Genomic DNA, 27907 nt, shown 5'->3' on the forward strand with positions numbered 1-27907 from the left:
TGAACGCACCATCCAACCGGGCTGTGTCGCTAAGGGAAGATAGGCTACTTCTTGTGGAGAAGCAACAGATCCCCAGCTGCAAAACAAGAACCACATCTGGACTGGCATGCAAGCTGAGCGCCTCTTCAGCAGGAGGAAGGACTGTAGGAAGAATATCTCGTTACACGCGGATCATTGTCAGGCTGGTGTGGAGAAGAGGAGAAAAGTTGTCAGGGATAGTTGTGGATTTTTGCAGAATTTGGATGAGATTTGAGAGAAAGTAGTGAGGAGTGACACATGACTTCTTCAGACTGAGTGGTCCGTAATAATTAGCGAATATATATTTTTTGTAATTAGGAAAAGCTTTGTGGAAATAAGTGCAACATCTGGAAACATCAATTTAAGTCACATTTGTGCATTTTTTTTTCCCCAGAAACCTTTAAAAACAGTCACAGTGCGCCTGAGCACCTGCGTTGTGTCGCGTAATCAGACTGAGTTTTCTAACAGGTGGTTTTTATTGAGCGTCTGTCTCACTTTGGCGCTGTCTGGACCATTATTAGGCTATTATTTCTGGATAAATGAGACTCACAGGTTATTGCAAAGACTGGGGTTTGAAATGAGGGCACATTTTGTTCTAATTTTCTGATTTTTGTAGCAGTTTGTAACGGAGAAGGTCCCTGCCTCTCAATGATAAGCTCCGTGTGTGTTTCGTCGTACCGAGGGCGCAAGTCGGGCAACAAACCTCCGTCTAAATCATGTCTGAAGGAGGAGATGGCCAGAGGCGAAGACTCGGACAAAATCATAATCAACGTGGGCGGCACTCGACATGAGACCTACAAGAGCACCCTGAGGACCCTGCCGGGGACTCGCCTAGCATGGCTGGCAGACCCGGACTCGCAGGTCAGCTCTGACTCGGACATTGCCCCGAGTGCCCCCACCGAGTTCTTCTTCGACCGACACCCGGGCATCTTCGCCTACGTGCTCAACTACTACCGGACCGGCAAGCTGCACTGCCCGGCGGACGTGTGCGGACCGCTGTTCGAGGAAGAGCTGGCGTTTTGGGGCATCGACGAGACCGACGTGGAGCCGTGCTGCTGGATGACCTACCGCCAGCACCGGGACGCAGAGGAGGCCCTGGATATATTTGAACCGCCCGACCCGGACGACACCGACGACGACAGAGAGATACCGAGGAGGTTCGGCATCGAGGACTGTCCGGACAGGTCGAAGGGCTGCTGCGAAGTTTGGCAGCCGAAGGTCTGGGCCTTGTTCGACGACCCGTACTCATCCAGAGCAGCCAGGGTGAGTCCACCAGGTGTTGTCTGTCCCCTGGAAGCTTTAATGAGCACTAATGTGTCAGTGTGAGGCCAGAAAGCCTGCAAGGGAGTTTGCATTTGGGGAAAAAAGGCGCACATGTTGTCCTAATCAACAGGTGTCCCCATGAGGTTCAGCCAATCAGGCTGCAGCAGGTACAGAAACAGTAAAACCTGCAAGTGTATGAACCATCTGTGTTTGTATTTACAGGTGACTGAAGTCTTTATTATTTACACATCACAATCAGAATTCCTCTGTTGCACATGTTTTAGTCTAACTTCAAGCTTGGATCTTGTCTGAAAGGTAGTTTCACACTATTTCACCAGTATAGTTAACTGAATGTACTGCATTACAAGTTTGACTTACATTCTAGGTGCTGTTCTCGTGTCACTTCATTTAAGTTTACGTAAACATTAATGTGATAGTTTGGGCTGATGGATCATATTCGGTTATAGTTTTCTGGGGTGCTTGCTTTTGGTCCATGGCCCACCATGAAATTTGATTTTTGGCACTCCAAGGGAAAAAACTTTGAGCACCCTGCACGTGACAGACTCTGACTTTAGTTCTTTATGTGGACAGAGTGTCTTTTTTAGGACACGTCTGCTCTCTGGCCACAGTTCTTATCTTCACGTCTGTTTCATTGACTGCGTTTCCAGGAACAGACGCAGACTCACCCACACATCAAACAGGGACTGAGCATCTTAACATCCTAAAAAGAGAAGCACAGTGAACATACTCTATACTTTGCTCATATTTTAAACAACAATTTAGAAGAAAATGTTACAAACAAAGGAGTATTACCTATGTGATAAAAGTGATGAAACAAATGGCAATCTGGGAAATAAGACACAGTCACACAATCAGTCATTGTGCTAGAGCACAATTTCTGAGACATAGAGGAGTCTTCATGCTGCAGAATATCTGGGCCCTTAAGACAAATCCATCTCTGTGGCAACCTTTTCCATTGTCCTCATGCACAAATCCAGGTCCATAAAGAAATAGTTCCCTGTTTGGCATGGAAGAATCTGAGTGGTCTGCACAGAGCCTTGACCTCAACCCCATCCAGCAGTGTTAGGATGACCTGAAACGCCGACTGTGAACCAGGTCTGACCTCACTGATGCAATTGTGGCTAAATGGGAGCAAATCCCTGCAGGCAGGTCCCAAAATTTTGTGGAAAGCCGTCTCAGAACAGTAGAGACTGATACAGCAGCATATTAATGCACATAATTTTGGAATGAGATGTTCAGCAAACACCTATGGTGGATGGCTTTACACACACACACACACACACACACACACACACACACACACACACACAGCATGTGCAGCCGTATGTGTAATGGTAATAATAATTGGGTAATCAAGCAATTTTCTTTTCTTAGACTATTTTTTCTTTTATTCTTCACAAAAACTCATTCACACAGAGTTATCTACAGTATTTTATTCTACATGGACATTTATATTTTGGGTCAGTTGAACATTTGAAAACACATTAGAGCAAAGAACATATGAAAATCTTTCTGTAGGGGACTTCTGTTACATGTATTTTGTTCAAAATTATGTTTAACAATCCTTATAAAATTAGGGAAGAATCCTGACACATCAAGATGGTAATACAATGTTAAGTTGTTTGTTTTGTTTTGTTTTTTTTAGTTGTTAATTTTAAAGGGACAGTTCAGATTATTGGGAGTGAGGTTGTAAGGAGTATTAATCCATAGTCAGTGTATCAGCTACAGTACATGTTTAGTGAAGCAGCCTAGATTATGAAGCTATGCAATGCACTGCTGTTGACACGACCAGCCACAAAACCTATTTCAGCCACCTGAAAATAAGGTCCCCCTTAAAAAAAATAAATATCAGCTGAAGTGTACACTATATTTAAAATATTTTCACCACTTATGTTTTGGGAGTGAGAGTCAACAATCATCTATCTTACCGACTAGGATGTTTAAGAAAATATTGATACACTTAAGTATTGTGATATTATGTTTTGTGATACTGTATTGATTCTAAAAACACTGCATTGTGATATCTTAAAACATTCAAAGATAAGTGGCAGTGGTTTCATTTTGTGTTGCATTTAAACTGCTGACCGCTGGATAGACATTTTGTTATCTGTCTTAAGTATGATTGTTTGAAAAAGTAAACTTATTTAAAGACTTTTTGCATAATGCATACCAGTATATCACCTAACTTCTGGTATAACAGTATATCACAGTGTATTGAATGGTAACCCCTGTATCATGATTCGTATCATATCGGCATATTCCTGCCAATACACAGCCCAACGTCAGACAGCCTTTTCTGGCGGGAAACCACCATTATATACACCAAATATCACAAACACAGGAGTTGCTGGTCTACCGCTGTCAGGATCAGTTAGTTTGTTTTTTGTTGTTGTGTGACTTTGGTGTTTTAAAAGGTTAGTTTGGTTTCACCAAAGTCACACAAAAATAGCACACACACACACAAAAATCAATCAAGGCAGCAATAGGCCAACAACTCCTGGGTTTGTGAGATTAAATGACTGATTTTTCCAAAGGAGTTTGGTTTCTTTGGAGAGAGCAATGATTGGCTTATATAACAGTGATTTCTTGTCAGTAAAGGCTGTCTGACAGCAAAGTAAAGAGGTGAAAATATTCTAAATATAGTGTACCCTTAGACTTCTTCTGTGCTTGTACTTCTCTCTGTTTCTCCAAACTGGGGTCATGTCAGTCATCATCTACTGTAGGTAATACACTGACTGTCCATATGCAACTAACACAACTCAACTTCAAATAATCCAAACTATCAAGCTACCAATGTAGTGTATAGTATACAGTATAGTAATAAATTAAAACAATTTCTTTATTTTAATTCCCTATTTAATATAATGCATTTCAGTGCCTGTGCTCCCTCCAGACACCTTAATGTTTCTTTTAGTCTTGTGGATAGGCAAGTTTTTCAGTTCTCACTTCAATATATGTTATGAAATTGTACCAAAATGCTGAAAATAGAGGAAAATGCTGTTTCATGGCAAAAATACAGTGCTGCTGAAGTGTTCCCACACATCCTGTTCAAGGTTTGCACTCACAGGTCCTCAAAACATGAGTGTTTGAAAGGCTGGAGTGTACATCCATATACAGTCAATCATACGGTATATCAAACAGAAGAATGGGGTCTAAAAACAGACAGTCAAGAGAGAAAAATAATCATCTATTTCAATCAACATCTAGAATCATAATCTACGTTTAGTACAATCTACAGATTTGTAGATTGCATTTTTGAATATATTATTTCAGATCATTGTCATGTCTCAGCTTTCATGTTTGTTGTTAGTTTATGAATTAAACATATAAAACAAAGTTATAATGAACTCGATACACTTCTGTTTAGTTTATCGATAAAATAGATGTTGCTGTGTTGTAAATTAAAATCAATTTGCTCTCATTTCTTCCACAGGGGAGATGAGCCAGCTGTAGGCATTTGAAAGTATGCTATGCCTAATGGCTCAGCAACAAAAGCAGCAGAGTGCTTAGTGAAGTAAACGTGAAAGCAAAGTATCGAGTGTCATTATAGCAGGAGTTGTCAGGCAAAGGGCCAGAAGCTTTCATCAAAAAGAAAAATACATTTAGCGCAGTAAGAGAAAGAGGCTGATGCTCACTCTAATTTCTGTTTGCCTGTTTGTGGAGTTGAATGATCTATTCAGAGACTTGTTGGGGAAGTATGGTTCTTATTGCATGCCAGCCACTCTACAAATAGTGTTTATTTTAGCTTCTCGTCCAGGTGGCATTTGCAGGCTGTCACTGTGGAGCAACCGACATCTCTGAGTCACAGCTGCCGCCGCGTTGGTGCCGTCTGAAGGCACCACTCAGCTTCTCATGTCTCTCGCTGCTGAATATTTGTAAATCAGATGTGAAACTTTCTGGAAGTCTGTACTTTTCTAGATAAATATTGACCAGGTCGTAATGTTCTTTGTCCATTTCCTCTGCAGCCGATTCATGTACGCATGTTTGCTCTGTGTGCAGTCTGAAAGGATGCAGAGTGCATTTTCAGGGACTCACGTTACCTTTATTGCCTTTTTATTCCAAAGCGCCTCCGAGCTCATCTCAGGTAATGTGATTCTTGAAAGCTGGAGGGAAGTTAATCTGTCCATCATTTAAGCCACATCCTCCTCACTATCAACCAAGACTGGAGGTGCAGCTCCATGAAAGACATCGCATGAAGTCTCCGTTCTGATGCTGGCACCACTCACAAATCAAAGACATGAGAGCATCACATACAGCCATATTATTAACTGCAGTCAGAATATATTAGAACAGTAATGGCTCTTTACTCAAGCATGATCTGAAATGAAATGGTAGTCACGTTTCTGTCAATGCATTTTTGAAGTATCACATGAAAGAGTCTTGATGGACATGGAAAAATTAAAAAAAAAAAAAACTCTTCCATTTTGCAAAAAAAGCTTCCATGCTTTTGGTGTTTTTTGGAAAAAAAAATTTGGAATAAGTTCTGACAGCAAATATTTAACTCACATGAATGATCAGCTGTTTCTGGTACAGTTCTGTCATCACTCCCATGGCTCTATAATACAGGCTGGGATGATACACTTATCTGTCGTCGTACATCTCAATACTCAGGTGCTGATTTGATATGTATTATGATTCTTAAGTACTGCGATTCTAAGTATTGTGAGTTGATATAATGATTTATTGTTTGCTTTTTTTAACCTCAGATCATATGAAAAAGTTTAATCATGCACTTCTAGGCACTGTATATCATGACTGATATTTCCAAAATCAAAGCACATCACGTTAGTCTTTCTGAGTTTTATTTCGGCAGCATCCATGCTATACTTCATTGAAAAGTGGTAAATTAAATACTGTTTGAAGTGAGGAGCTACATTTAGCTGTTCCTGCTCATCAAGCTGGTGCCATAAGAGAGCCCCTGAAAACTGCACACAGTACAAATGTGAGCCTTTAAATTAAAATTCTGTGCAACAGAGTGAAATATTAAATAAAAAAGTTAAGCGCTACATCTAGCTGTTCTTGCTCATCAAGTAGTGAAAATTAAAAAAAAAAAAACAGAAAATGTAAATGTGCCTGTCTCTCCTGGCATGCAGCATCTCTGTTGTTTTCTCAATGGGAATTTTGAGTTTGAGTTTTGACCTTTTGAAGTTGCTGTGTCAGTCAGTTTATGTTAATATTACTGCGATCACAATGCTAATTTCTATTAGCATGTCAGTGAAATTTCCCAATATGTGTTAGCACTGAGCTAACAGACTGAGCTCTAGTTATGTATAAATACTAAAATCAATCTAGGAGTCAAAAAATTATTTCAGGAACCATGAAAACCAGAATCGCAATACATCCATGATAGCTAATGTGCTAAACTGAGAGGGTGACAATGGCAAGGAAACATGATACCTGCTAAACATCAGGATATTAGTATTGCCATTGTGCTGCTATGCTGTTGTTCTAAACCCCAGTAGTCTGAATAATGTCCAATTCAACTGAAAGCCCATTGCTCTGAAGGCCTGCTGTACACACTCTTCTTGCAGTTGTTCGCTCTAGTGACAAGTCCATGGCGCTGAATTTATGGCTCCATGGGTTTTGTCTTTCTGGCCTTACACCAAACGACATTTCAATTGATTTTACTGTCAAATGACATATTTCGGAATGAAAATGAGTTGCCTCAGTTGGTGCATTCCTTGTCAACCAAGTTGTAGGGTTAACCCTAACCTAACCTTAATGCTAACCCAGCTGCAGGGAAAGTATGTATTTTTGGACCAGGTGGTGATCGTTATTGGGATAATGGGCTGATTGGTTGAATTGGACTTTTTCCCACTATTGTGGTTTTTGAATACTGGACCGTTGGAGCAATGGGCACTTGCCATCAGAGTGGCTGTGTGCCAAACTGACAGAGCTGCTATTATGGATGTCTTTACACAGTTCTTTAATTTTAGGGGAAAGTAATGAAACAAGTTAAAATAAATTTAATAGTCAGTCATCGTAATATTTGGTTGTAAATTCTTTATTGTCAATGGCTGGGTGAGGTTTATGACTCAGAGACATCAGCAGACTTGTATCTTATGCTTTCCCTGCAATGTACTGCAGCCATTTCCATATCTTGCTCGAGCCTGGTCTTCACAAAGTGAAAATGTTTGGATGGATTGGATGTCAAAAATATTCCTGTCCTGGCCTTTAAACCTTCTCGTCTGCATATTTCGAATCACTTACCTGCTGTATTGCCCTAAATTTGGAGGTCAGTGTATTAAAAGGTCCACAGTTTCTAAACTGTTCACCAAATATGGACATGAACAAGTGATAGTTTAACTTTTAAACCAAGTTACTGGAGCACAGAGCCAAAACAATAAAACACATAATTGTTCAAATAGTAGTGCAAACAGAATGTTATTTCAGTTTAATTACCTGAAGAGCTCCATGACACTGATAGAGCACCGGGCTTTGTAATCTCAGTATGGTTACATGTGACTCAACATTAATGTTTAGCTCAAACCTGATAACTTTGTTCAAGCTTCTCTAATGCAATGTTTCATTAATTCCACAGCCCTGCTGCTTGTAATTAATCACAGCTGTGGTAATGGGCTGCAACTGGTTATCAGTGGTGAGCAATTAAAACCGCTTTTCCCACAGAATAGAGCAACGTTTTTTATCCCACATAAAGAGAGAAATCAATTTGTCTTTGTTGTGAGACTGAGGGATTAACCAATGTGGGGTTCCTGAGGTCTGATGCATATTATCTGGAGTCTAAATGTCCAATAATCAATCTATTTGGCAATATAAAAGGCTGTTTTCATTGACTGACATTTATATACAGGCATATTACCTCAATCAGATTTGTTTTCAAATTAGAGATGTTCAGAGACATTCATCCTCGTTTAATTATCATTTGTAGCTTAGATATATAGTTATATCATATGAGCCCAGATATAACTGATATTGATCAGTATTAATATTAGGTGGAAATCTAACCATAATAAGAATTAAATATTAACATCTCAGATTTCTCCTCAGGAAAACATAAAAATATATTTACTTCTTAATTTTTTGTCACCATATCTTCATCAAAAACCTCATTTCTACATGTAGTGCTGAGGTGATGTTCAAGATCAGGAAAATATTAGTCCTTCAATAAGTTGCTTTTCTCATTGCTCATTATGAAATGTATTCTCATATGTCACATTTAGTCTTAGTGTGACACCCAGCTGATAAATAATTAAGGAGCAGAGCGTCTTATTCCTCTGGGCTCGGCGTAACGCTGCTGCTGACACCTTCCTCTGCTGCTTCGTGAATGGAACAGAGGATTTGATTTTCCACACATCATCAACGCTGCGCAGACTTGTTAAGGAGACTTTTATAACTGAATTCTCAGTGAAAGAAGGAAGTAATCCTGTGTGATTATGTTGGTTGTTTATTCTGCTCGGTTCTAAGCTGTTTTGCTGAAAATAGATCGGCTGTGTTGCTGTGAGATCATCAAATGCACCATGAAGTCTGCACCGAGTTTCAGACTTTACATACTTTTCTGTAGACAAAAAAAATCAATAAATGCACATTACTGAAAATATCATCTTACTTCAACATAAACCAAAGAGCAATTATCAGTGATGTAGACTGTTGGTATTTAACCTGCAATTTTGCTGTCAATCATCAAATTTTTAAAGGCCATTTGGCTTGAAGAATGATTGTGAAATAAACAATTCGAGCATTTAATTGAATTAATAACTCTGAAATAACAGCTTATTCATCAGAGAAAAGTGTTTTTATCAGCTGGAAACATCAGCAGGATTGTAGAAAATGCATTTACATTCCAGAGGGAAGGAAAACAAAACTCTTTTAGCTTTATATATCTGCACATTTTACATACTTGTCAAGCATGTGCAGTCAGTGTGTTTATTGGCTGACTATTTGAAGAGATATGAAAGGCTTTGATTTCTGATCAACACTGAATATTTAATGATTATTTATCTACATACTGACATTTCTGTCTCAGTTTTCCAGTCTGTACTTTGAACTTGAGAGAAAACTTTCCACTTGTTTGAATTTCAAGTAAAGATGTGCGATTCACGTTTTTTCAGTTCCAATCCGATTCCGATACCTGAATTTGGATTAAAATTGATACTAATACTATACTGGTACCAGCCAGCTCTTTTTTTCTGTATCAGTTGATGTTGATGCACATCCAGTTAGAGTTTTCAGTATCTGGAAAGCTTATGTAGTTTGTGTAATGTAACTTGTGTGCTTTAGGATCGTGGCTTTTGACTCTGTGTTATGTTCCAAAATTTTGTGCTGGTTTATTCACTCTAGCTGTATTTCAAAATTGGACAGTGGAATGCGTTTTTCTGGTATCTTCATCTCTCAATCAGTGCTGTCTAACATAGTATCTATAAATAGAAAACATGAGAGTCTTAAGTTTGATATCCGATGAATCCGATGTCTGAAGATGTTGGGTCCGCATTTGATCTTTTTCTGGAATTTCACTGAATGTTTTACTTTGTATAATTGTATATGTGACAATAAAGTTGAACATTTGTGCCTTTGTTTTGAAAGTCTACCCAGGTGGTGCATATTTATTACTGGATTGCTAACTTGAACACGGAGCCCTGCACATACAAAACTGATGCTACTGTCATCGTTCATTGATCAAGCTGCCTGATGTTTCCCTGATTGTTTTCCGTGGTGATGTAGTGGTGTGTGTCCTAGTTTTAAGGATTCTCATCATCAACTTGTCGTATCTGTTGGCCTGAGTTTGCTTGTCTCTCATTATCTTCCTCCTCATTAAAAAGATGTTGTGCTCTGTACAGGAGGGTCTTCGCCACTGATCTTAGTGGTTGTACGTATGGTGTATGTTGAAAATGTGCGGGGAGTCGAGGCTTAGAACCGTGTCCTACCTCATCCAATATTTTTGTCCTGTTTTAAATCACACTTTGAATCATCCTGATCACTTTTTTTGCTTATATTTCTGGTTCCATGAAATATAAATGCGATAATAAATGACTTTTCAACCCAGGAGGAGCTCAGCTGACAGGCTGATTAGTGGACATTAATCCTGCTCTCCGTCCTCAGGTGTACAGACTCTCAGACATGAATCAGTGTGACACGAATTCTTAGAAAACGTCAGAGGTGGCTGCTCTCATTGGCTCTGACTGCTCAGTAGGTTTGTTGTTATGGTTCTTGCGTATGGCGTGTCCGTGTTAGTAACAGAGTGTGATGCTGAACAGCTGGAGGTGATGGCTGTGATGGGACTCCCCAGCTGCTGCACACTGATGCACAGCCTGCTGCCTGTCTTTAGTCCTGCCTGGCTCTCTGACGCTCTGACTTCCCCAGCTGGGACCAGAGGCTGTCCCCTCGGGGATCTCTGCTCTGTCTGGACACTGACACCTCATGACCTTGGATTCATGTCTTTTTGGCACTCGTGTTTTGCGTTACATATACTCAAAGGCTTCACTATACAGTACTCTGCTGTTACTTGAAGCACTGTGATCAATATTTTTAAAGTAACAATGGATCAAATGACTCTGTGATGATCAATAATTAGAGATTTCGCAATCTACTGATCGTCTGGAGAATTCTAAATCAAAGGCAGTTGCTCAAAAAGCGGCAAGTATGGCCACTAACAAACTTAGACCTTTTTTTCGTCATCAGAAACAACACTACTAACAATACTCTTCCCTCATTCTCATCAATTATAAGCACACAACTTCTGCAACTTCTGCCAATATGAATGGCACCAGCAAGACTTTGGATTGGTTCTGCAGTGCAGTTTTTTTAATTCATTGTTTAGCTGCTCTGCTGCAACTTTACTGTTTTGTTTCCCTCCATTGCATCATTTTCATCAGTAAGCTATAAAAATCCACTGAACACAACCTGTCCAGCACGAAATGAGAGACAGACAAACAACTGACCAGAAAACACAGTGGAGCATTTACTAGCTAAAGAGCCAGATCTTTGAGGAGATGTTTGTGGAGACCAAAACTGTGAAAGCCCATTTCAGGGTGGTGATAAAAAGAATATCATTATAATGAGAAAGTTTCTTAAAATAATGAGTTAGTATTTTATTTCATTTTGATATACTAATCAATTAGTTTGGTCAAGTACGTCATTATTTTGAGATTCTATCGTTATTTTGAGAAAGTTTTTCATTATGGCTTACAGGACTTTTTTAGCTCTCATGAAACAACAGAGCTGAGGAGAATGAACAGTCAACACAAACACAACTCCAAATTAATGTTGATTTACTCCGTTTCCTCTGACATTTAAATAGACAGTTGTATGCTAACACGTTTTCTGTAACAACTTCTTAAGATGATAACATGTCAGTGTTGTGTTTAGTTATCTCAGGGCACTTTTAATATAGAACGGGTCAAGACCATACTCTTTATCATATTATTCAGGCTGCAGAGAACCAACAGTTCCCGCCAAGAGCGAGCAAGTTTTTCCACTGCACCTACATTATAACTTAGAGAGGCGTCATAGATATAAATCTTAGATGTAACTTATTTGATCGTAGGGGGATTTACAATCACAGCAGTGCAAAAAACTGACACTACAAAAAATGTGTAGTTATAAATGAAAAGTTATATAAATTATATTATATAGTGTTTGTATCAAATGAAATTTAGCCCAGAGCAAGCTTGTAGGAGCAACATTTCCCATGACATGAAATATAAAAAGCTCTGTGTTAACATTCATCTGGCCTCATAATGATTCTTGTTGTTTAACATCACCAGGCTCAGCAGACCAACATGGAAACACTCTGTGGTGGCAAAGAGACATTATGACAATCACTCCAACACTGTGGCTGTGTTTAAAAGTTTCCACTACTCGGCTGTAAACACGATATTGTGGTCTCCCCTTTGTGTCAGACCTCAAATAAACAGCACAGACACATTTAAATGCTGCAAGATTTATTGAACAAAACAGAGACTTGCAGACATGGACACATGCAAATAAGAAAGATACAAACAGCCAGAGAGACATACACTTCACCACAAACCCCAAAATACTCTTGAGTAAGAGAAGTGGCAGCCACCTCCAGATGCATACACACAGGTGTGAGGTCAAGCTGTGTCCTGTTATTGTTAGAATTTCGTTTTGATCCTTTTATAAGCAGAGCAAATTGTCCTTGCGTGTGCCAGGACCTCCAGCACCTTTCCTGCAGAGCTGCCCCTGGCCACAGAGACCCAGCTCTGTTTAGTTCTGGGATAAACCATTTGGCATTTGAGTAAACTGAACGCTGTCAGGGCCCGTTGGGCTCTTCAGGAGCATCTGAACAGACGCACAGTTTCTATTTGGTGGCTGCTGGTTTGTTGTCATACCGACGCTCTGTGATATGTTTTAGTTAGGGAGGTGTGATAATGTGCTCAGCTGCAAGAAGATGTTTATTTATACTCACCAGAATGATTAATATCATTTAGAATGAAAACATGATGAATGGCTGTATGAGACAGATGCAGATACCTGATGATAAAACATGCAGAGATTCAGTTAAAATCCCCGGAGCCAACAAGAAAAGAAAAATGAATGGATGCATTAAAGATCCAGGGTGTAGGTTTTACAGGAATTAATTGCAGAATATGGCAGAAATTGAAAATAATATAAATATGTTTTCATTCATGTATAATAATATGAAAATAAGAGTTGTTGTATTTTCGTTAGTGTTTATATCGACAGAGGGTGCAGGTCCTCTTATGCCAAGTCCGCCGTGTTGACGGGGGAGGTCTTAAGTAGCTGCAAAAGGAGTCTGATTTTATGGAAAATTACCTTACTTCTCACATAATTTATGACCTCAGTAAACCATTTCTTAATGACTTTATGGTCCCAATCACTTATCTTATATTTCTATATAAAATAGACAGTAGATGCTTTACAGGCTGACGAGTGACTGACAGGTCAAGTCCATCCAGTGAAGCACACAGGGCTCACAAAATTCAGATAGAACTAAAATGAAAATCATTCAATTTTTTTAGTATCAAGGTTGTAAATCCATTTGCTTTTAGTGCTCCAATAAAATATTCAGTTATTCATTTTGAGTCTGATCTAATGTGCTTGAGTGATTTTTTTTTTTATAAATGGAGGACTAAAGGGTGTGTTTGTTTGGTCATTATAGTGCACCACAGTGGAACTCAATATTAAACACATGAGCTGATGTACACAACAGGATCAAAGGCATCATCTATTTTAGTGCCAGTGTGTGTTATGTACAGTGATGAATACAGCATGTGCAACATTTTACATTAATTTCATGACAAGCTGTTCTGTACGGACAGGGTGTTCAGAGCTTCAGTTCTTTTGCCTGTATTGTTACTTTAGTCTTTGTCTACATGCATTTACTATGCAGGCCTTTTTCATAAAAACACACTGTATAGTCTAGAAGTGTGTGGTGGTGGCTGTATGTGCAGAGACCCTGACCTCTGCATGTATTTTCGCATTAAATTGCTGTGTTCAGGATGTCTGGCCATCAGCCTTTGGGGAGTGCTGTGTAGCCCAAACAGCAAACAAACAGCAACTGACAAATCCTGCAAATTTACTTTAAGATGAAGAGATGGTACTGCTTGCTTTTCTAAGTATCTAATCACTATTGTTGTATTGTATTGTATTGTAGAATCGATAACAAATTGCAGTATAATAAAAAAGTACAAAAAAGTTGTGCTGGTCAGATTGTGTGAAGTATTGCACAAAATGAAAAGCAGCAACAAACAGCTAACTAGGATACTATGGACTAATTCCACCTCTACAGACACTTGGTAGCAGTAACGTTGGTTTGATTGTGTGTTTCAGCAACACAACTACATGCGGGAAGGTGAGTAGGCTTCAACCTGCTGGTTGTTTAAGGGGTTGGGATTTGGAACTGGCAGGATCTCACCTGTTGCTTGGTGTAGCTTGTTGCTATAAGTGGCTACGTACACCACTGTGTCACGGAAATGGAAATCTGTCTGTCTGTGACAAGGACTGCAGTGCATCTAGGGAATTGTGCACACCAATCAGGGAGAAGATCAGCAAATTAAGTATACTTTTAATCAGTCAAAATTACACATTGAGGGCTACTTTTGTTAAATGAGGCATTGGGGTTTCCATGGGTCTGTAAACAGACTAAAACCCCATAATGTGAATGTTTTTGACACGTCTTGAATATCGATTGGATCATGAAGTTAATGTTTCATTGACTTCAGTCTTGTTTTTAAATGTGGTTTTGGGAAAAACTTGTATTGATCACACAGAAACAACTACAAACTAAGTCAGGAGCTCACCCAGCTGCTTCATGCCTTTGTGTGTGGTAAGAGTAAGGTCCTACGATGCACAATTTTGGATTGGATTGATTTTTTGCCAATATGGACAGGAAATAAGTGATGATGGTCTTTAAAAGGTCTTAATTTAAACTTGTTTAACCCAGCAGAAACCCTGGGTACATCGTCTCAAATGGAAGGGATCAAACCGGTATTATAGAGGTATCGGTAGCTACATATTGGCACTGATATCAGAAATTACAAAGCCCTTATTATTCATGAGTTTGCATAGATCAGTATATGTCTCACCAGTAGCGTATTCTTGGAAGGCCCTTCTTTTGATGTTTGCACTGGGCTCCACTGCTCAGGTTATTATTCAGGTCTGCCATGCTGCAAGTGAAGAACTGGGACTCAGAAGTCCAGACAGGAATGATGAAAAGCCAAGTCATTGTTTATTAATTGACTTTGGAAATTGTCTTCAGCAGAGGCTGAACCCTCTTTTTTGATGGAGACCACCTTAATTATCTGCCGCTGACTGAATATCTGGCTCTTTTGTCCGGAGAGCTTTCCAATAGAAAATCAGGGATGAGAGGACACAATGAAAACATATTTTGTGTTGCTGTGTGTGCATGTTAATTAGTGCTTAATTAATTTAGGTAAATACAGAGTGTTAAAGCAAATTCACTGTTACTGAAACACATCCAATTTACAGATGAAAGATGCAGAATTTTAAGATTCAGTAACATGCATTATGTGTATGTAAATGACCGAGCAGTGTATCTATTGAAGTACGATTTTGAGGTATTCTACTTGAGTATTTCAATTTTCTGCTACTTTATTCATCTCAAACTCAGAACGCAGAAGGAAAAAATAATTTTTACTCTTCTACGTTTATTTGATAGCTTTGCACATTAAGATTTTTCACACAAAACACGATTAATGTATCATGTATTAAGACATATTATTAAAGATTAAATTACCCAACAGTATATAACTAGTTTGATTTTTGATATTTTAGGGAAATTTCACTGGCAGTGCTTCTTTTACCTGCGTAAAATGCAGGACTTGTACTTGGACTTGCAGGCTGTACTGAGTGCCTTTTTTTTTTTTTTGTTTTTTTTTTTTTGCATTCTGTTGAGGTTTTGATTTAAGCTTTGAATGGCTGTCGTCATATTTTATGACCTCATCAGTCATCACACTAAAATAAATAATCCTTGAACAAAATCCTCAATTTGAATAACAAGTTTCGGTTTCGTTTTAATAAATGAGTTAATCTTTTTCATTAAATCAAATTATTTAAAGAAGACAATCATTAGTTGTATTAACATAAAAATAATAGTGCAGTTAGACTGCTGTTACACCACCCTGTTAAATGCCAGCAAATATGAACTGAAGCAGAGTATTTTGATAGAGAAAAACATGTTGTGAATTTTGGAACTGATTGCATCTATCTTTTTTTTTTTCTAATAAATGTTTACTTTTAGAGGTTACAGTGCTCTGGAGTCTTTATCTGCATCTGTGCAGAAATACTAGGTTAAACAGAAAGAATAGACACACAAAAACAACAAACAATCTGCACAGCTTTCGAATGTTCACTTTGAATTCAAATGTCATTGTTATGAACGACAACTCAAACTCTTCAATGCAGCACTACTTCTGAGTATTTTCACACTGTAGTACTTTGTACTTTTACTTTAGTAAAGAATTTGAATTCATCTTCTAATATTGGCTGAAAAAGCCTAACAGAAGAGAATAAATAAAATTGTAGAGAAGTGCAAGATAATTATTTTTACATGGTAGCAATCAACATCATCCACATCCTGTAATGTGCTGAATCAGTAACTAATCCATCCATGTGCTTTTGTGTGTGTTAGTTTCCGTGCTGTTGGGCTTGTTGTGATAAATCCAATGACTCAGCCCTGTAACACACACACACACACACACACACACACACACACACACACACACACACACACACACACACACACACACACACACACACACTGCACACAATTAGCCTCGGTGATGTTCAGGGAATCTGTGTCCAACAGGGGGAACTATGACCTCCTCCTGGGGCAGAGTTGAGGTTTCTTGTCCTGCAGCTCATCTTCTCAGGGGATCCGAGCTGGGAGCTCCTCGGAGCTCTGCAGGGACAAAGCTGAGGATGTTGTCATGGTACAGAGCTGCACGCTATCTGGGAGCACAACAGAGATATAAACAATATATATTTACATGTGTGCAGTGTCTCCATTGCTGTTTTGGACATGGCCTGCTATTCCTCCTGCTCACTGAACTCCATAAACTGTCCAGTTTGTATTTATTTTGTTTGTTTTATAATGAATTAGTGCCCTTATTGGATATTACGTTTTATTTGTTTTTTCTAATCACAGACATACAGTACTAGATCAAACACTATAAAACCGAATGATATGTGAGAGCCATCAGAGAGAGAAAATAGCAAATGCATGCAAGTTCAAGGCACAGATACATATTTATCCAGCTGGAAGACTAGAATGGTTGGAGTAGCATTACAGTTTATCCAGGCTTTGGTAAACAATAAAGACAGATCGCCTATGAGTTAGCACACAATGTTAACACAAACACAGAAAAGCATGGTCATTGTGCAGGTGAATGCATGCAGCCACATCGCTCAATTTTCCTTCTGTGAATTAAGTGGTTTGACTCACTCACCATTTTGTTTGGGTTTGTATTGTTCATTTGCAGTATATTATTGTTTTAAGTCAGTGAAGCATGTCTGATAAACCTGACAACAGTCTCTCCTCGGCTCTGCTCGCCTTTTCATGCCCCTCTCCTCCCTTTGTGGTTGGGTTCTGGTTGGAGACGACACGTTGTTAACCAAAAACCTCCTTTGGCAGAACGAAATCGAATCATTGGACCATTTCCCTCATGATTTCTTTGAAACACAGATCACACAATAGTTGGTTTAGTAAGTCAGCTCACTCAGTGTTGGCACCATGTGAGTGAGCGCCCCCTGCTGTCTGAGACCGACAGGCCTCATGTTAATAGGATCACGTTCTCTCTCAGCGGGATTCAGTCTGTGTTTTCATGGTAGTAATTGGTTTGAAATTGTTCTGTTTTGTCTGAGAACGCTGTCCTGGCTCTCCTGTGGACAAAGTGCTTTTTGAAATACATTGTAATAATAATGAAATATATTTAGTTATCTTCACTCACAAATCTTCAAACTAGAATGGCAGTGGACAGTCATGAAATAGAATTATTTCCTGCAGATAGGATGTCATGAGAAGGAACAGTGGAGCTAAAAAAAAAAAAACAGTACGAGATGATGTTTTATGTTTTTTGAGGGTTCCACTTGGGCTGCATGGTTGATATAAAATGATAATATCAAATATTTGCCATTTTACGAGACACTTGTTTGTTCTTGTTTCAGAGAACATTTTCTATTTTTACATCTTTGTATTCATTGTGAACTTCTTTTAGCCATGCCAGTGACATGGTGTGGATAGCGATGGTTTGGACCACCACTGTGGTCTGCTAACTATTACTTAATTTGCCATAAAATCTGGTTCATACCATTGACTATATAAAGATGGATGGTGGATGGATCACTAGCAGTAGTGATTGGGGTTGGTGCTGCAGTGTCAAGGTCCTGTCAAGGTCCTGCACATACAAACACACAACACTACACTACAAACACACACTAACTAGATCTATTGCTCTATTAGACAACTCAAAAAGACCTTAACCTTAACCTTTTTGTAATCCCCAATATCTTGATTAGAAACTGTAATACATGCAGCTAGTAGCTCTCAAGCACTGCTAGTATTCTATTAGACATTTGTGTGAAGATTTTCCATAATTAGTGAATCAGATCTTTAGTTATGACCAAAATGTGTTTTGTGAGGTCACAGTGACCTTTGACCACCAAATTTTACCAGTCCGACCCCAAGTCCAAGTGGTAATTTATGCTTGAGATATCACATTCACAAGAATGGGATGACCTGAAAACATAATGCCTGTGGCCAGAGGTGACACCGCTGTGCAGCCACAACAAAGATTTTTCAAGGTTTTTCAAAATGTATAAATCACAGAGGTCCTTCAGCATACAGCCATGAATGCCCACAAAAAAAGGTTTATCTGTCCAGTAGTATTCGAGATTAGCCACAGACAAACTCTATGTCCATTGCAAGTGATCACATGATGTCCTCTAGGCTTATGTCTGGCAGATCATTAAAACCAAACTTATAAGAAAAAAAACACTTGAACATACATTAGCATGATGAGAACTACATAAAGCATTTTTAGGAAAAAATGTATTCAACTTTGTTACTTTACCAATGTACTACCAATGTACCATCTGCTAACATGTGGGTGGCAGGGTTTATGAACTATACTGCAGCCAGCCACTAGGTGGCAATTGAGATGTCTTCACTTTTGGTGAGCTGTTGTGTCATCCATCTTTATATATATCAACGGGTCTGACATTCAGTTCCTCCTCAGGAGGGAACATACGTTGTAACTACAGTGATTCTCTGATTCTTTCACCTAGTGCCAACATTAGTATTAATTTGTTCAGTACTTGACTGACAAATACAGTCCCATCAGTCTCAGCTGGACTTTGTGTTTAGCGCTAATTAGCAGATGTTAGCGTGCTTAGTTGGTGGACATAGACGTAGACATTTATCGCTGTAGATATTTATGAAGGTATTTTTCAAAGCAGAATGGCAGCAGCTAAAAGATCTTACTGTTTTAATCCCATGATTTTAGTTTCAGAATACTCTACCCAAATAACATTCAGCATGTACTGAAATATTTTCTCTCAAACAGTGAGCCAATCCATTCTTCCTGCTTTGCTTGTTTTTCCATTTATCCAATCTCATGTCATGTTTTTGACATGACCTGCTGCTCCGTTTTGAAAAATACTTGCATTTGCCATGGGTAGGTGGGCAAGGGTTGTCACAGTGGTCTAATTATTTTAGCTGTTTTTCTTATATCATAGTACGGCTGAAGAGTAGACAGGAAAGGGGGTTGAGAGGGGGGACGACACGCAGCAAAGATCCACAGGCTGGAATTGCTTTGGGCTACCAGCTGAGCTACACAGGCCCAGCCCTTCTCCTTTGTATTATTGGTATTTGGTGTATTGGTACTGTATTTCTGCTGGTTTCTGTACATAGTCAGTATAGTTTAAGATATTAGGGCTTATTTTCTCCCTTTCATATGAAGCCTTTTGCAGCCATTCATTCTTGTACAGGCAAAACTAACTTCACAGTGATCCATTACAAGAAACTTGTGTCCTTAGACTTTGATGCTGTATTTCTTTGCCTTTTCTTTGACTTAAGTGTTCTCCTATCAGTGTATTCATTATATTAGTGTTTACTTACTGTCAGTCAGCTGATGCTCACTGCCTCCCCTAGAAAATAATCCCTCAAAACACGCTGCTCAACAGACTTGATTGGCACATCCATTTTTATTGGTGATACTGTGAAGTGTGTAGATAAAAAGAAGTCTAATAATATAATTACACAGCATGCATTGTGCAGGCAAAAGTTTGAATGGAAGCTCTGGCACAAAACAATACTTGATATAATTAAGACAGTATTGATTGCTCATTATATTTGTGGCAGAGATGACATTGTGTTGATTAATTGTCTCATGTGTCTCATCAGGGAGTTGCGTTTGCCTCTCTCTTTTTCATCCTGGTGTCCATCACCACCTTCTGCCTGGAGACTCATGAAGCCTTCAATGAACTGCAGAACCGAACAGAGCTGGTTGTCGTGGGCAACATCACACAAAAAGAGGAGAGGATGGAGATGGTGACGAAACCCATCCTCACCCTGGTGGAGGGCATCTGTGTGGTCTGGTTCACATTTGAGTTCCTGGTGCGAATCATCTGTTGCCCGGACAAGGTGGTCTTCATCAAGAACACGCTCAACATCATTGACTTTGTGGCCATTCTGCCATTCTACCTGGAGATGGGCCTAAGCGGTCTGTCGTCCAAAGCTGCCAGCGATGTTCTGGGCTTCCTCCGTGTGGTGCGGTTTGTTCGGATCCTCAGGATCTTCAAGCTGACACGGCACTTTGTCGGCCTGCGTGTCCTGGGCCATACACTGAGGGCCAGTGTCAATGAATTCCTCCTGCTCATCATCTTCTTGGCGCTGGGTGTTCTCATCTTCGCCACCATGATTTACTATGCTGAGCGCATTGGAGCCATGCCTGACGACCCCACAGGCTCCAACCACACACATTTCAAGAACATCCCCATCAGCTTCTGGTGGGCAGTGGTCACCATGACAACGCTGGGTTACGGAGACATGTACCCACAGACGTGGCTGGGAATGATGGTGGGGGCGCTGTGCGCGCTGGCTGGAGTGTTGACCATCGCCATGCCTGTCCCTGTCATCGTCAATAACTTTGGGATGTACTACTCGCTGGCGATGGCGAAACAGAAGCTGCCGAAGAAGAAGAAGAAGCACAACCCGAACCCCGACGCTCCCACTGACTCCGCCTCATTCGGGAAGTCAGAAACAAACTCGCACAGAGACAGCACGCAGAGCGACACGTGTCCGCTGGCAGCTGAAGAGAGCGTCAGCAGAAACCGTTCAGGTCAGACTGCAATGCATGTATTAAAGGGTCAGTTTCCCTAAATCAGAGAAAACAAATTACCTTTTTGTGGTATCTAACCATGCAGATAGTTTTGGTTTAATTTGATCAAATTTTAACTGTCAGGTTATGATGCAAATCCAATTAAATAACGGCTTTCACACCATTGAAACATTATGTTGTATGTTCACCACTTTACTTTCACTTTACTTTCTGACAGGCAACCAAACCAACCACAGGAGTGGCTGGTCTACACTGCCTCGATCTGTTATTTTGTTTGCATTATTATGTGATTATCCTTTTAAAAGACCAAAGTCACACAATTACACAAACAAACTAATAAAACAAGGCAGCAGCAGACCAGCAACTCCCGGATTCTGAAAAGTAAAATTATCATGTATGGGGTTTGGCTATACTTAAAATTATATTGATTTTTTTTCTTTTTTTTTCTGATGGATTAATGGATTTAATTTAATTGGCTAAAATTGCTTGTTGCCTAGCATATGTGCTGGTACACCTCTCTACTTCTCTACACTGGGGACATGCTGACCACCATCTACTGTAGTTAATACATTGATCTAACATTGCTAAATATAACGAATACGACTATCTGCATGGCTAAATACAACTAGACAAGTTGGAAAATGCTTTCTATGTGATTTGAGTGAACTGAGCCCTGTAGGCTAATGTTACTGTTTATTGTCTTTATTCATTTGTTTTTAAATTTAGAAAGATAATTTTGTTTGTCTAATCGATGATAAATATTTGAGTGGTCTGGAGCCTAAAAGAAACATAAATAGTTGGTATATTTCTTGTCCTATAGTTCCTGAGGCTTTTCAGACTTTGCTTGACAGATGAGCCACGCATCGTCATAAAGACAGTAACACACCGGGATCAAATTACTCCTTATAACATCTCAGTCAAATTGAATTTCATCACAGAAAAATACCGATTTTATGCAATATACCTCTGCCTTTGTCTGGGCCCTCGGGGTAGTCTCAGTAAAAGCTTTGGCATTTACGTCGCCATGTGTTTTTGTCTTCCTGTCAGACTCCAAACAGAACGGGGATGCAAATGTGGCCCTTTCAGATGAGGAAGGCTGCAGTCTGACCCAGCCGCTGTCCCCCAGTGAAAAGTGGTCCCTGCGGTGCTCCCGAGGCCGAGACAAGACTAAGAAAGAGGCCACCTGCTTCCTCCTAACCTCTGGAGACCCCAACGTCCATACTGGTGAGTAACACGCAGTACGTATCAGCATCTACTTGAATATACACATTTACTGTTTTACTGCATGCTTGCTGCATTTTAGCTGTTCCACAATTTCAGTTCACTTCTTTGAGAAAATTCATACTTGGTTCGGGAGGTACAGTATGTCATTAGGTGTTTTGTATTTCCTCCACTGGTGCTCTCTGGGAATTGTGTATCAGTGCATTCAAGAAAATCCTGTCAGGTTAGACCAGGTATAAGCCACATACAAGCCAAGCTGGCTGGCTTTGGCTTTACTGGTTTGGGGCCGACAAACGTCTGTCTTTGGTTTTAGGTGGATAACGTTAATCGATTTTTTTTATTTTATATCATTTTATTGCACTTACAGAAGTATAATGAGAGATCATTAACTCATGTAATGTCACCTGTGTCGGTTGCGTTTCTCTCTCCTCATTTCTCTCTGCACTGCTCAGTGTCTGTGTGCACTGGTGAAGCACACAGCAGAGGAGAGAAAGAAAGAGGGAGAAAAACACGACCAAGTCAGTGAGTGCACATTAACTATGTAAATAACATCAGTTCTATCAGGAGAGACTTCATTTGAAATATACTTATTTGACATGTGCACAATCTGGATGAGAAATGTGGAAAGTCTTTGGCAATTAGACTGCATTGTGACATCATCACTAAGACACTATGGGCCCTGTCTTACACTGATCTAAAGCACAAGTGGAAAACACAAAGTGCAATGGATTTAATTTATTCAATGTCTGCCCAAAGCCACCTTTGCTGTCTTGCGCCAGGGGCACGAGTGGTATTTTACTCTGATTTACCAGGAGGAAACAAAGAGAAAAGATTTTCAAAGCAAGGAGACAGATCTCCTTGTTTGAGATGTGAAAGCTTGAGAGCGCACAATATATGGAGACGGCAGGACGTCTCCAAAGCAGCTTCATGTGTAAATAGTTTATTTTACATTAACGCCTGGAAAAACCAGTACAATAAATGAACCGCAAATTTAATGCAGATATGTAACTGGTTATGTTTTACACTGAAGCAAATTGAAATTGTGTTATTTTAGAATTAATTATTGTCATCATCATTATGGAGCTCTGCTGGCTGAGGAGTGGGGGAGAGAGATGGTGCGGTAGAGAGGGGAGGTGAACCTTCTTCTCCTCTCCCACCTAATCCTCCTCTCCTCCTCCCATCCTCGCTCCTCTGTTCTGCTATGAGACAATCAGAAAAAGTTTCTGAAGTTTGAAGCACGCAAAATTACGTGTGGATATATCCAACCAGCTCTGATAGAAGCAGACATACGTTTTTCTCTCCGGGTTGGACCAACTTGTGCAGTCAAATATAGTGTCTTGTACATTTTGCATGTTATAGATCATGATTGTGTAATCCTTCTTTTACTGAAGACACAAACACTACAGCTGCTCCAGCTGTCACGCAGACTCATCTGATAAAGATGATCTGACAGCTGTCAGATTCTTTTTCCTTATTAGTGAGTTTATCTTTAAAGACACACTCGCCGTGTAACATTAATCACAGTGTTCTGTGATTGTGGAGACGCACGCTTTTAACTTCAATGACAGAAAATATGTTCAAATGATACTTTACTAATCCACGCTCCCGTGTGAGGAAAATAATTAACATGAAAGTGTTTTGTGATTGTGAGTAAATGCACCAGGCCACGCCTTCGTTTTGCCTTCATGTTTAGACCTCCCGCCCACAGCTGCACAGACCAGGCGCAAGTACATTTGCTGTCTTGCAGACATGACAAAAATGACACTTGCGCTGGTGTAAGATAGAGTCCTATATCTTGTTTAATTCATATAAAAAGGAAATGTAAAGATGACAGTGTTTCCTCCTGCTTCAGTCTTTTTAACATCTGTTCCATTTCAGAGCATTAGATCCAGTTGTTGTTATATTAAGCTCAGTCTTGCCACACCAAGAGTCATGCTGTATGCATGGCTAAAAAGAATATGTTCCCACTTCCCTTCTTCAACCAACTGACTAAAGGCAGATTTAGTCATCATTCACAGGACGGATCAAAAGGAAATCAATGGAAGAGCTCTGTAGTAGTAATTGCATCATCTGTCTGTCTGTGCGCTCAGTGAAGGAGCTTTTTTCTTGAGTAATCGCCTTTCATGCAGCACTGCTAGGTCGGAGTAGTACCAACCTGTTGTGTAGAAGTATTTGTGATGGACTTTGGATATTTCCTTTGTTTTGATACACCTTTGACTCTTTTAGTCATTACCAATTTGATCTACACATTTCCAACATGTTCCACCTATATTCTGTAATTTTGGCTCTTTTAAGAGAGGTCTGTAACAGGTAACATGGGCACAAAGAAGGTAAAGCTCTTTTAATTCTCTGCCATCTCAGTCTGCCATCTCTCTCTCCGCTTCAACAACCGCTGGATCTCACATCTGAGCTTCCCAAAGTGCCCAAAAGCCCCTTGTGAGAAGAGGTTCTATATTTGGCAGTCATGGATACATTCCTGACATCCTGAGCGCACATCCCACCCAGTCAACATCCTGATTCTCATCTGCAAGCAGTCCAACGACGCTGAAGGTGTTTTCCTGAAAAACTGCACTTTACTGAGATGCATTTCTCTACCCGAGCTCATTAGCACATCACTGTCGAGGAAAAAAACAACACATAAATGGGGCACTTACTGCTGTAGCCTGGCTCCTATGAGAGTATATATTCCCACTTTTTTTTCCTTTTCTTTTGACAGCCCATTACAAGAAATTGTATTTTGGACGTGTTTCCTGAAAGCCTCGTCAATGCCTGAATGTGTTGGTGAAGGATAATGGCACGTTCACATGCAGATGAAAAAATACAGACAACTTCAATTATATCTGACAGATAAATGAGAAGAAGGGACATTTGTGGACATGGTCAAGTGAGAAAACCGTCCCCCAATATAAAATTTACAGCCTCATGGTTGCAGAAAGACACAAAGACACAAATCATCCCCCAGACTGTTTCACACTGATTTCTCTAATAATACGCTAAATTATCTGGTCAGCTCGTGAAATTGCCAAGCGAGCTGTCTTCTGATCGTAGAGGCAAAAACAACGGAGGGCTGAGCAAAGCCAGAACACCTCAAAACTAATCTTTGAGAGGGAGAGAGGAGGGGGGTAATTCAATCCCGAGCCCTGTGTCTGGTGAGTATGTGGATAATGATATCCCAGTCTATTACAGGGGAATATCACACATACACAACACATTTTAGTCCACATTACCTGCAAAAAGGGTTCAAGTGGACTTCCACTGTTTCCTAACAGTGTTAAAAACTGTTGTGGCTGAGTTTGACATAAAAAAAGATTCTTTTTGAACAACATGCAAAGCGTTGTCTTTGTGACTGCAGCCATTTTGAGTTGGGTAGATGGAGAGAGATTACAACACAGTGGCTCTGCTCTTCATGCCCATAGGGGATGGTGGTAGGTCAATTCAGGTGCACAGCAGGATATAAGGTATGGATAATATTTCACCAGAGCAGTATGGCAGGAAGCAGAGAAAAGCGCAGATGGATGTAGCAGGTCAGAAGATGCTCCGATGGTTATCATCAGTGACAGGAAATGGTTGCCCGCCCTGCAGTGGCAACAAAATGCTGGTGGATTTGAAGTGATTAGGGTCGTCACAGGGAGCCTGTGACAGTGTTAGCACTCGCTGTCACAATTTCTACGTACAAAAGCAACCACTGTCCTGGTCGAAGGCGCATTGTCTAGTCGATGTGACAGCTGGCAGCTCACTTCCTTAAGATGAGTGCATAATGGTTGTGGCGAACCCTTCAAGTGCTGCTAAGAGGAAGCAGCAGGCGGATATAAGCAGAGAAAAGGCTTCTGAGCTGGGATGAGCCTCTGTGTTCCCATGTGACTTGTCTCTATGATCACCACTAATAGGTTTCCATTAAGAACATGGGTGGTCAAAGAAAAGTCTCCTGCTGGCCTGAAGTTCACATCTGTCTGTGGAGTATAGCCAAAATATTAGTCAATAAATTACACCTAAAACAGAAAATTATTAACAATAATTTTAATAATTGCTGAAGGCATTATAAAGCAGAAATGTCAAATATTTACTGGTTCTCAAATTTAAGGTTTTGCAGCTTTTTTTTATGATTGAATATTTGAATGTCTTTGGGCTTCATTCACCAACCGTTCTAAAGAAGTCATTTCTGCTTAAAATGCCGTTTTACGCAGTTTTCACAAAGATTCTGACATTCACTAATACTTTCTTATGTGTTTTTTTTTATTTGGTAAAAACAGAATTTATGAATATTCAAGAGCACACTGTGTTTCCTACAATTCCACAGTTGTATAACATTAGGATTTAGAATACAAAAATATTTTTATTGTTCATAATATTTTTAATAATTTTCAGGATTTTACAAAGCATTGTGGTCTTTTATAATAAATAAATAATTTGACTTTACAGTGTGAAAGTAAGAAACTCATCACTTCAAAAAAAAAAAAAAAAAAAACGCTGTAAAAATGAGTATTATTATTTGGGATTGTCCGGGATGTTGGATGATGAGTTCATCTGTAAATTAAAGAGGAGAGCACTCAATAACTAAAGAAACATCTGCTTTTAGGTTTCACATACAAGGACAGCTTTTAGATGAAAGGTTTCAGACATATTTTAAAAAAATCCTTTTATTCCCTTTAATTGATTTGCAATTTCAAAAAAGATTGACTTATAATGAAGATATTCATTCGCCACAGCGCTAGAGTGGCAGTCTGAGGAGGGACAGGAGCTTTTATTCAGCAGAGATATCTCACTGCACATCGTAAAAACAGTTACACACCAGCTCAATATCCTCTGTCTGTCATGCTCATATCAAGAGTCGCCGTGTTTGATTGTATTACTGTCCTTTGTGTTTCCTAACAGAGAGCTGTAAAGACATCCTCGCTGCCACTGGAAACTACGCTCAGCCGGAGGTCACCACTCTGACCTGATGCTGATTGGCTATGAAAAGGAGAAAGAGCATGAATTTGCAGTGGAGTACATGCTGTGCAGAGTCTCAGCTTTGGTCCCTGCTGTCTTTTTCCTCACTGAATGAACTGCAGACCGGATTCTTTTTATTCAGTTTTTTTTTTTTTTGTTCTCTGTCTCTGTCCTACATTGAAAACCCTGTGGTATCAGGCTGCATAGCAGATTTATCACATTTACACTCATTTACATGTTACAGAACGTTCTGCATGTATTGCATGAGCTTCAATTTTATGACGTACTTAAAAAAAACTGGCTACCATTTATGATTATCGTTTAGTGGACATGTAAAATGGTCCTCAAAACATATTTTCTTCTGTATTTCTCACTTAGTTACGGCCACAAGGGTCCTATATGAACATGTTATTTTTCTTTTTCATCATAATGTTCAAAACTCTGTATTCCTCTGTAAAAGTACACACTCACAATACTAATATTTTTATAATTATACCTATTATTATTTTTTTTCAAGTCTCCACTACATTATATGAGTCTGGACAGACGTGGATGTAAACTGAAACTTTACTGGTTGGCGGAGGCATACGACCGCGAGGCTGTAATTCTAGTTTCACCTGTTCTAAAGTCATAAATACAGGAGAGAAAACAATTTA

At 39.6% G+C, this 27907-nt stretch overlaps 1 protein-coding gene across 2 annotated transcripts; it reads left to right on the forward strand.

Annotated features, from left to right (window-relative positions):
- The first annotated feature begins 21 nt into the window (after window positions 1–21).
- Window positions 22–27753, forward strand: kcnc4 (potassium voltage-gated channel, Shaw-related subfamily, member 4). 2 transcript variants are annotated; one of them, XM_084721196.1, is made up of 4 exons: window positions 22–1281; window positions 20165–21101; window positions 22149–22339; window positions 27195–27753. In XM_084721196.1, exons 1-3 carry the CDS (start codon window positions 667–669, stop codon window positions 22331–22333), a joined length of 1737 nt encoding a protein of 578 aa, XP_084577322.1. In that variant the 5' UTR covers window positions 22–666; the 3' UTR covers window positions 22334–22339; window positions 27195–27753. The 2 variants fall into 2 exon arrangements, with proteins under 2 accessions (XP_084577322.1, XP_084577321.1); XM_084721195.1 differs by having other exon boundaries at window positions 24–1281; window positions 22149–22325.
- The last annotated feature ends 154 nt before the right edge of the window (window positions 27754–27907 follow it).

Source organism: Lutjanus erythropterus, chromosome 6 (assembly GCF_056507025.1).
Source record: "Lutjanus erythropterus isolate fLutEry1 chromosome 6, fLutEry1.hap2, whole genome shotgun sequence".
NCBI classification, from domain to species: domain Eukaryota; kingdom Metazoa; phylum Chordata; class Actinopteri; order Lutjaniformes; family Lutjanidae; genus Lutjanus; species Lutjanus erythropterus.